Below are 11,345 nucleotides of genomic sequence, written 5' to 3'. Positions count from 1 at the left end.
CCGCAGTGCCGTGCCTGCGGGTGCCCTGTCACACCTCCGTCCGGAGGGCCTGTCGCTTGCGTTCAGCAAACGCTCGCCCGGGCGAGAGCCGAGCTGTTGCAGCCCCAAACCCACGGCGCGGGGGGTGACTCGCAGGGCGCGCGTCTCTTCCCGCCGCACCGGGCGGGGCGGGAGCGAGCGCCGCCGGCGTGCACCTCCCGCCGCCGGGGGGCGCTGTGGGCGGCGGGGCGCGAGGCGGCGCCGCTCTGCCGCGGGGGCCGCCGGCGGACGTTGCCGCCGTTGCCTAGCGAGGCGCCGTAAACAACGGGGAGAGACCGGCCGCCGCCGCCCCGGCGGGCTCCGCCGCGGCCTGCCGCCCTCCCTGCCGAGCCCCTCCGCGCGGGCCCGCCGGCTGCGGCCGGCGGCGCGGTGCGGGAGCCGGGGAACGGCCCGGCGGGACGGCGGGCCGCGCCGGAGCCGTAGCGGGGCTCCGCGGCGCCCCAGCCCGGGCGCGTGGATTCCGCGGCCCCGGGCGGCTCCCGAGACCCAGGCGTGATCCCGTTCCCGGCTTCTCTCAGGTTTGGAGTAAAAGGTGCACTTGGAGGCACGGCAAACATGGCAAATGTACTGGCCCGCTCTGAAAATACCCCTGCCAGCAAACAGCCTTCCGGTGTATTTGCTCCTGCCTTCTGGCAGGCAAGGGCATGCGATACATCGACACCGCAGTATTTCTGTGGCTTTGGCGTACGCCTATTTCATATTCCCACATTCTCTTATGAAAGAGGGGATAGGATTTCCCTCCCCGCCCCCCTCCCCCCCACCTTGGCTTAATTTTTTTTTGTTTTAAATATAATTTTAAAAGGGAGGGGGCAATATCAGGACTTTAAAGCAGTGCTTGCTAAGGGGTAAAAATAATGTACCCAGATAAATAAAAACAGAAATCGATCAAAATGTGTTTTGAATCTGTAGTGAGTACGTTTATATAGTTGTTTCTGATCACCATGTCCGCTACGGTATGAGTCTGATTTCAGTCTCATGCTTTGCTTATTTGTTTTACTTCTGCTCACTTTATAAAATGGGGCTTTTCTTTTGTCAACTTCAGATAGTTTCTCAGCTCGGGATGGCCACATTCTCAAACTAAATGGAATAAAATGAAAGGCAAAAACTCTTCTCTTTGCAACCACAAGACAACTGTTTAAAGCTCTTTGTTTTCAACAAACCTGAATTTTGGGGGCTTAGCTGATGAGTTCTGCCAGTTTGGTAATACAGCTTTCATAAAGGCAATGTGTGGGAGTTCAGCAAGCAGGAAGTTCAGCAGGCTTTCCCTTGCACTGCAAATATTCTTAGAATTAGCACCAAAAAAAAAAGATATGTTTGGGATCCAGCAGCATCTGGTACCTGTGACGATTTTTGAATGTTTGTGAAAGACAGCTGTAAAGAAAGGCTATTCCTTGATATTTACAATTGTGCTACTGTACGGTATTTATGTTGTAAGAATGAATGTGCAGGGAGCAGTCAAAGGAATCATGGTTGCTAAAATATATAATTAATAAAAAATAATTACATACGTGCTTGAACATACAGATTAAAATCAGAAGAATGCTTTATTAGTAATTAGTAATTAGATACATTTAAAATCACACCTTTGTAGGCAACACAACTGCTTTCTCTGTGCTTGTCAAGTTGTAATGCTCGGTGCTTCTTAAGTGGAAGAGGGTTTTAAAACACGTGTGTGCGTATACATATAACTTCTGGAGAAAAAGCTTTTGTTTAACTGAGTGATGTTGCCTATGCAGCATGAATGCAGGAACAGGAAAATGAAAGGATTCATTGTAAGCATACGCTTTATCAACAGTGTTTATTAACAAGCTCTAATGATATTGTTGCTTCATATGACTGTGTTATGTTCAAATAGAAAATCAGGCAACTTTCAGACTTAAGTCTGCTAGCTTGGAAATTTATAGAGACAAAATTGATTTATGAATTGATTTAACAGTTATTAATACAGCTGCTTTTATATCAGGTACTTCTCAAGAGTATTCAAGAGTATGTATTCTTTAGGAAATGTCAACTTCCTACTTCAGCAGGAAATTATTTCTTCTATAACACGGAAAACGTTTTTTCTTAGTTGCAGACAACTGCGAATGAGGTGAACACAGGAGTGGTAACAGATTTCTTGTTGACTATGTGAATACTGAGTGGGGAGCACAGGGATGGAGTCTGGCATGGAGGAGATCCCAGTTAAAGTTGCAGTTCGAATCAGACCTCTGCTTTCTAAAGAAGTGCTTCATAACCACCAAGTGTGTGTGAGATTAGTCCCAAATACACAACAAATTATCATTGGGAAAGACCGTGTCTTCACTTTTGATTTCGTATTTGGCAAAAACTCAACCCAAGAAGAAGTTTATACTGTTTGCATTAAGCCTCTTCTAGTGTCTTTGACTGAGGGATACAATGCTACCGTGTTTGCATATGGACAGACAGGTTCTGGGAAGACTTACACCATTGGAAGTGGCCACATTGGTAGGTTGTAGAAAGTTTGGGGTTTTTTTAAACTGGTGAATAATGTATTTGTGCAAGGTAAATATTTAATACATAGCAGATGATGCTGCAGAATTTTAAGGGCTAATGCAAAGAGCTATAGTAAAAAAAATGCTTCCAAAGTTTATGTGATAATTAAACTGTTCTAAAACCAAATTCTCAATAATTTAGACTATACAAAAAATATATAAGAAAACAACAATTTATAAAGTGCTCTTTCTCATTCCCTATTTTAACATGCAACTTAACCTAGAATTTCTTCCTGAAATACAGTGGTTTGGAGATTCTTGCTACATTTATTTTACCTTGAAAATGTCTGTGTTAGGCAATTAATTGTTTGCTTGCTCACCCTTTGCTTTTTTTTTTTTGAGACATTTCTATGACATCATAGAAATTTATGATTTAAGTCTTCCAAATGGGTATAAAAGAGATTATTCTAAATCTCTTGGTAGGTATTGAAATCTTCCTTTTATTTAGAATCATAGAATGATAGAACCATTTAGGTTGGAAAAGACCCTTAAGATCATCGAGTCCAACCGTTGAGCTAACACTGCCAAGTCCACCACTACACCATGTCCCTAAGCACCACATCTACAGGTCTTTTAAGTACCTCTAGGGATGGTGACTCAACCACTTCGCTGGGCAGCCTGTTCCAATGCTTGACAACCCTTTCAGTGAACAAAGTTTTCCTAATATCCAATCTAAACCTCCCCCGGCTCAACCTGAGGCCATTTTCTCTCATCCTATCACTTGTTACCTGGGAGAAGAGACCGACCCCCACCTCTCTACAACCTCCTGTCAGGTAGTTGTAGAGAGCGATGAGGTCTCCCCTCAGCCTCCTTTTCTCCAGGCTAAACAACCCCAGTTCCCTCAGCCGCTCCTCATCAGACTTGTGCTCCAGACCTCTCACCAGCTTCATTGCCCTTCTCTGGACACGCTCCAGCACCTCAATGTCTCTCTTGTAGTGAGGGGCCCAAAACTGAACCCAGTCGAGGTGCGGCCTCACCAGTGCTGAGTACAGGGGCACAATCACTTCCCTAGTCCTGCTGGCCACACTATTTCTGATACAAGCCAGCGTGCTGTTGGCCTTCTTGGCCACCTGGGCACACTGCTGACTCATATTCAGGCGGCTGTCAACCAACACTCCCAGGTCCTTTTCAGCCCGGCAGCTTTCCAGCCACTTCCCCAAGCCTGTAGCGTTGCATGGGGTTGTTGCGACCCAAGTGCAGGACCCGGCACTTGGCTTTGTTAAATCTCATACAATTGGCCTCTTAATTCTGCTTATTGTTATGACTTCACTTGTCTTTCCTCTAGTAGTAATTTAATGTTTTTGTAAGTACCATTGCCAGCCAAATTCTTTAGGTAGTGGATGTCATAATCTAAGGCTGTTCATAGCTCAGCAATTTTGGTTTTATACGTATATTTACTAAATTTATAGTTACATTTGAGCAACTCTTTTTTTTTTGGTAAAAAATATTCTTGGTGTCCTCTCACAGAGAAACAGTTAGTTTTCATATTCTTGAATGAAGAACACAAATTATTTATGGAAGCATTGTCCTATGCTGAATATTAAAAAAAAATAAAAACAGAGTTTGGCATTAGTGTTCCATATCTACTTTGAAAAAGTAGGAAATTACTGTAAGTGTTGGTCATAAATTTTGTCTCCCCAAGTTACTAATGGTCTTTGCTGTATTTAAGTGGAATTTATAGTTTCTCAAACCCTTGCAATGTCATTGCCAACCATAATGAGTAGGAATAAAGAAGAAATCTATACTCTGAGGAGTATAGATTTAAAGTAGACTCCATATTTTTCATAATTTTTGTGACTACAACATTAGGTAATTTAGAACTTAACTTTGAATCCTATTAATGGATGTAAACAAATATTCTGAACCCCAGAAAAACAAATGTTTACAAAAATCCTTGGGAACACTGAGCTCTTCAGATTCCTTAGTATATTGAGTAGCAAATCTCACAGACTTCTCTCAATCTTCAGTCTTTGTACTTTATGCAGCAGAATGACTGCAAGCTTCTGTGACATCTTTGCTTGTATTTTAGCATCAGTTGCAGAGGATGAAAAGGGCATAATACCACGGGCTATTCAGGAATTATTTCAGCACATTTCTGAAAACCGTAACATTGACTTCCATGTGAAAGTATCTTATATAGAGGTTTACAAAGAAGAACTTCGAGATTTATTGGAGTTGGAGAACTCTGTGAAAGAATTACATATCCGAGAAGATGAAAAGGGAAATACAGGTAGGATTTCAGCTCTAAAGTTTGGTGTGTTTGCTTTCCATTGTGTGCCCAAGTTATTCTTGCCTTCTCTTGAAAGAGCTTATTCATTACTAATACTAGAAAAAAGTTACATTTTCAGCAGATAAACACAGTTTATCTGATTTGAAGCAGTTTTGGGTTTAGATGCTTGTGAACGATATAGATGTTCCATCAGAAATGGCAACAAATGATAAAGTAGAAATACAGTTATTGCTTCTGCAAATTCTGTCTAGAAACACAATAGTGTGTGATTATTCACTTGAATAAATATTTCAAGGTTAGACCTTTGCTTCTCCCTTCAAAATTATAATTGTTAAGCCACTTATACTGTAAATATCTGCCCCCCTTTCACTATGAAATGAGTGGAAGAGAACATTTAATGAAGAGTAGCATCTGATATTTTTTGGAAGCTTTGAAATTAACACTTATCCTATAGTTCTCCTGTCCACTACATGAAAATGCTAGAAGAATCCACTGCAGAGATATTTTATTCTGAAACTGTAATCTGTTTTGGTTTTTTTTTTCCTTTATTCTTTATATTCTAATTGTTGTGTTTGGTCTCATATTAATATACTGTTGCTGGGATACAATATTTCTTGTCTGTAGCTGGAAGAAGGCACTAATTCAGCACAAATCTTGCAGACAATATAATTGCTTCATAAGGACCCTGCAATATATTTTAAACTATTTCTCTTCTTCGGTACAGTTCGAGTCAGCTTCAGTTGATTGTGCTAGGACATTTTCCATCCTTCATTAAAAAAAGGATAAAAAATATGCTTGATAGGAGTACTTGGTAGAAGTACACTTCACCCTTATTAGATTACTAATAGATACCTGTCCAAAAGGCTCAATTACCTGAGCTATATAGAACAGACATTCTATTCTTACCATAGGCTAGAAATTGTTTCTACTACAAACTTTTTTATTTTTAGTCTTTTTTTTTTTTTAAACTGGCAAAATATCCTTTGAGCTGACTTTGCCCATACTTTTTCTAGATAGCACTAGACTGCAAATTGCATATGGCAATGTGTAAATGAGTAAAGCTGTGTGTTGTGTTTAAGATATTGTTTCAAGTGCTATGACACAATACATCCATATATTAAATATCTGCAGGTTTCAGATGTGTTATACCACATGCTTTTCACATATCGATATCTTGTTTTCTATATCTATATGCTATGACCTCATAATAATGGAGGGTTGTATATTTCTTTAATTTGTGTTTATAGTTTGACTATTCCTAATTGCTGTAAACTTTTGCTGAAGAGTTTAGAATTAATTGAATTATTCTTACTTTCTTTGGTTTGGTGTTTGAAGTGATTGTCGGCGCTAAGGAATTCCAAGTAGAATGTGCAGATGAAGTGATAAGCTTGTTGGAAAGTGGCAATGCAGCTCGTCACACAGGCACAACACAAATGAATGAGCACTCTAGTAGATCTCATGCTATTTTTACCATCAGTATTTGTCAGAAACAGTCTGCAGAGTCTCAGAAAAATACTGATGCTGCACAGGATTCATCTTGGAAATCAGTCCAGATGATTGCTTCAAAGTTTCATTTTGTGGATTTGGCAGGATCAGAGAGGGTGACAAAGACTGGAAATACTGGTGAACGCTTCAAAGAATCAATTCAGATCAACAGTGGTCTATTGGCCTTGGGAAATGTCATCAGTGCCCTTGGAGACCCAAAAAGGAAAAGTATACATATTCCATACAGAGATGCTAAAATCACCCGTATTCTGAAAGACTCCCTTGGAGGAAATGCTAAGACTGTCATGATAACGTGTATAAGTCCATCCTCATCAGACTTTGATGAATCTTTAAATTCCCTCAAATATGCCAACAGAGCCAAAAACATTAAAAATAAACCGGTTGTAAATTACAACCCCGATCAAGATCGGATTGATGAAATGGAACTTGAAATCAGATTGCTTCGAGAAGCTTTGCAGAACCAGCAAGTCAGTAATCAGTGTTCACACGACTTAAATCAAGAAAAAACTCGTATCAGTTCACTTGAGGAGCAGCTCACCCGGCTTCAGGTTCAATGTTTCAGTTATAGAAATTGTGTGGATGAAGCCTTCCCATTTCTGGTTGATTTGAATGATGATGCTAACTTAAAAAGAAGTCAGCGGGACAGGTTGCAGAACTGGATTGCTATGGTACGGGAAGTAAGGAAGGAAGCTCTCACCATGCAGGAAACTGACAGAGGGATGGGGACTAGCCAAGAGCCACATCACATCACAATTCTTCAGCTAAAGAGGGAGCTAAAGAAATGCCAGGTATTTAATTATAAGTGGATTATTTAAATAACTATGAAAGAGCAGTCTGCTAAAACTTGAATTCAATTTCAAAAGATGTAAAACTGTTACACTTACCTGTACTCAATTTGACAATTTAAATTTAATTCACAATCTTGTATAATTTTTTCTAATCCCTGGGACATAGCTTTATTTTAATGGATGATTGAATAGACAATCTTAATCATGATAGAGATAGGTAAAGTAATGTTGTATTTTAGCTAGCCAGTTTCAAGGTGATTCTATGAGGCTGAGCTGTTTTTTTCAGTTAGATTTTTGTTTTTAGCTGTGCTAGTGTGCTAGGTCTGGCTGGGATGGAGTTAATTTTCTTCATAGCAGTTCATAGGGTACTGTGTTTTGGATTCGTGACCAATACAACGCTGATAACACACTAATGTTTTAGGTCTTGCTGAACAATGTTTGCACAGTGTCAGGCCTTCTCTCTTTCTGCCTTTGCCTCCCAATGAATAGATTGGGGGGTGCACAAAAGGTTGGGGACACACACACACAACCAAGCAGATGACCCAAACTAACCAAAAGAGATATTTCATGCCATATAACATCACACTCAGCAATTAAAAGGGAGACGAGGAGGTTTAGGGAGGTTAGCCATATTTTGCCTGGGAACTGGCTGGCCATCAGTCAGCCTTGGGAGGCAGTGAGTGATTGCTTTTGCATAATTTGTTTTGTTTTATTTTCTTTCTCTCTTCTTCCGCTTCACCTTTACATACTGAACAATTTCTGTCTCGACCCACAAGTTTTTCTTGCTTTTACTCTTCCTTTGCTCTTCCCCTGTCCCACTGAGGGTGGTGATGGGGAAGTGAGCGAGCGGCTATGTTTGCTTTAGCTGCCTACTGGGGTTAACCCGCAAAAGTCCTTTTTGGCACCCAACATGGAGCTCAAGGCCTTCGAGATAATAACAGATTTGATTAGAGTGTGCTAGTTTAAACTTCTAGCTGTTATACCTGTTTAGGTAAGTTGTTATTTGAGTGGCTGTTGCAGATCACAATGCCAGCGTACTTACTTTGGATGCTGACTTATGCGTTTCCTTAAATATTCCAATGCTTGATTCCTTTCTTGCTGTACAACAGACTCCAAGAATCATTAATGACTGTTTTAAGATTTTGCTGTTTAGTGTGTTGTTTATCACTTTGTTTTCCTTTGCTTGGGAGAGCTATGATAAAACCACTGGCCTTCAGCCTAATCTGGTATTTGGGTCCTACATCGCTGGTGTCCCAGTACTCCAAGAACCATCTCATGGACAAAACCAGCAACTACACCTTTCCCTTTTTCTCCTCTGAGAGACATTTTGTGGAGAGAGGAAAGAATGGCACCTATCCCTTCCTCTCCTTCAGGACAGGTTTTTAGAGCCTTGATGTAACGGCTTCTCAGGTCCTTCAATATCCTTGTGTAATCAGACTGTTCATACTGGTGTGTGTTGTGATCCTGATTTTGATTATTGTTCATAAGGTTAATTGGGGATGCCACACAGGAACATGATCTAAGGCAACTGATCCCTGAGGTGGCAGGGTGTATGGGAGGACTTGAGCAGGTGTGTAGGGCCATTATTGCCTCCAATAGCTTGGGATTTTATGCCTGAACAGGCTTGTAAACCCATCAAACTAATACACCATTTGAAGGAGGGGAGGTGAAACTCAGTGACTTCTGAAGCTGTGTTGGGACCTGGCCCATGCCTATCAAGTCACTGTCCAGTGCCCTCAGAGATGCAAGAGGGTGTCTTGATCTAAGAACCCACAAATGGGCACTGAGAAGGCTTCTTGCTCTGAGGTCACACAAAGGGACACTAAACCAGAGACCAAACCCTCAACTGTAATAGTTGCTCCTGTAGTCAAGAAGAAACAGGGGAAGCAGAGGTCAACTTAGTAAGAGAAGAAGCAGCTCCTCCTGAGAGGGGGAGAGAGGAAGAATCAGAAGAGGCAGCATATTCTGCAGCAGGACTGGGAGGAAAGAGATAGAAATTATAAGAGGCAGAAACTACTCAGTCCCTATCCATGACCAAGCTGCAAGATAGGTGTAAAGGTTTTATCTGTCAGCAAGATGAGTGAATTGCTACCTGGTTGCTCCAGTGCTGGGATAGTGGGGCTAACAGTCTGGAACTAGAAGGTAGGGAAGCACAGCAGCTGAGATCCATTGCTAGGGACTGTGTGATTGACAGAGGGATCGGAAGAGGGGCAGCCACCTGCAGCCTCCAGAGGTGGCTCTTACTGAGCATGAAGACAAGGTACCCTCTTAAGGAAGATACTGTAACCCAGTGAGGCAAGTGGACTACCACAGAGGAAGGTATCTAGTGTCTGAGGGAATTAGCAGTCGTGGAGGTGGTCTACAGTGACATGGACAATAATCAGGCCCCCAAAGATCCAAATGACATAGAGCGCACATGGTCTGTGTGGCAGAAGTCTGTACAGAGCACACCGACATCATGTGCCAGCAACCTAGCAATGATGGACTGGGCTGACATCGAGGCACCAACTTCATATAGACTGGTCTGGCAGCTCTGGCAATTTGAAGAGAATCTCTGTTCACCCTCCCTGCTGTGGGCATGCATCTCAGCTGTGGCAAGACTGTTCCACAAGGTCTGGCAACTTGAAGAGAATGTGGATAATCTCTCTCCCTCCTTGCCCCTGCAGGCCAGCATCTCAGCTACCACAAGTCAGCCTTTCTCTGCTCAAAGGAAAGGGAACCATGGGCACACACCGCATGCCACCTGTGGTTCTATCTGTGTGACTGTGGGAAGGATATGAGGAAGTGGGACGGTGCACCTACCATGGTCCTGGAAGTCTGTGTACGTGAATTGTGGGGAAAAAGCAGTGGTTAAAAAGGGTCCTTCCGGGAAGATTACTGCTCTGGTTGCTGTTGAGCAATTCCTGAGATGCAGTAGATGGGCTGGACCTGCCCAAACAAAAACCCTACGTATTGTAGAAAGAGATAAGGTCCCTGTAGTGTGTGTAGAGAACTGGCTGGGAAAGACAGCATGACTTGTTCCTCCCTTGGGAACAGGCAAACCTGTTTGTGGGACTGCTTTTGCTCAAGGACACAGGTACATTCAGTGGGTAATGCGGGATGATGGGGAAATCTGATGTGTACCTCAAGAGATTTAAACTTGTGGGAAAATAACCCATGATTTGAGTTATATATTTTAGGAAGTACTACAGCAGGAATCACCTAAACCAACAGAGAACAAGCCTCGCAAAAAGCCAGGCAAGTGCAGCAGTGACCCAGCCTGAGCTGGTTTTGATGTCCAGTAACTCAACACAACATGCCTCTCCTGTCCTGAGTGACCACCATAACAGACAGAACCCAAGTCATGGACTAAATGAACTCAGTGGACATTTTAGGAACATTTTATGGATATTTTACAGGAATGGCCCATAGACTAAGGGAATTACATCTGTGTATAAACCAAAGGAGGAGAAGGGGGGGATGGTTACTGAGTTGTGTTGGATACTGTGGGACTTGAGCATGACATAAATGGTATAGAATACGGAGTGGAGGTTGTACTGGGTCTGGCTGGGATGGAGTTAATTTTCTTCATAGCAGCTCATAGGGTGCTGTGTTTTAGAGTTGTGACCAGTACAATGCTGATAACACACCAATGTTTTAGGTCTTGCTGAACAGTGTTTGCACAGCGTCAAGGCTGTCTCTGTTTCTCCTCCTGCCACTCCAGTGAACAGACTGGGGGATGCAACCGGGGGCAGGGAGGGAACAACCAGGCAGATGACCCAAGCCAGCGAAAGAGATATTTCAGGCCATATGACATTGCTTATGACATGCAATAAAAAGGGAGAGGAGGAGGTCTTAGGTATGTTAGCCGTCTTTTGCTCAGGAGCTGGCTGGGCATCAGTCTGCCTGTGGGAGGCGGTGAGTGATTGGTTTTGCATTAATTGCCTTTGCATTACTTGTCTTGTTTTCTTTCTCTCTTCTTCCACTTCACCTTCACTTACTGAACGATTTCTGTCTGGACCCAGAGGTTTTCTTGCTTTTACTTCCCTGTCCCACTAGGGTTGGGAGGGGAGGTGAGTGAGTCGCTTTGTGTGCTTAGCTGCCTACTGGGGTTAACCCACTACAGTGACTTTCGGTTGTCCTGTAAACTCAGAAATTGTTTTGAATCCTGCAAATAAATTAGTCTATCAGAAGCATTACAGATATAACTATGATGCAGATATTTTCACAGATATCAGTGTACTTACAGATAACCCATGGGCTAAGTTTTGCAACTTATATCTAATATTATCT

General features: G+C 42.6%; 1 protein-coding gene across 4 annotated transcripts in view; it reads left to right on the top strand.

Annotated features, from left to right (window-relative positions):
* The first annotated feature begins 423 nt into the window (after window positions 1-423).
* Window positions 424-11,345, top strand: part of KIF27 (kinesin family member 27) — a 30,966-nt gene continuing 20,044 nt past the window's right edge. For 3 of the 4 annotated variants that reach the window (XM_072859202.1, XM_072859200.1, XM_072859203.1), the window contains exons 1-4: window positions 424-557; window positions 2,108-2,502; window positions 4,579-4,779; window positions 6,115-7,073. In XM_072859202.1, coding sequence (XP_072715303.1) covers window positions 2,193-2,502; window positions 4,579-4,779; window positions 6,115-7,073 — 1,470 coding nt within the window. In that variant the 5' untranslated portion in view covers window positions 424-557; window positions 2,108-2,192. Of the gene's footprint in view, window positions 572-2,107; window positions 2,503-4,578; window positions 4,780-6,114; window positions 7,074-11,345 lie in introns of all 4 variants that reach the window. The other variant, XM_072859201.1, reaches the window with a different exon arrangement.

The sequence above is a fragment of the Ciconia boyciana genome, chromosome 4 (genome assembly GCF_034638445.1).
Source record: "Ciconia boyciana chromosome 4, ASM3463844v1, whole genome shotgun sequence".
NCBI lineage: Eukaryota > Metazoa > Chordata > Aves > Ciconiiformes > Ciconiidae > Ciconia > Ciconia boyciana.
Note: the sequence above shows the minus strand (reverse complement) of the source record. Positions and strands in the feature narration are given on the sequence as shown.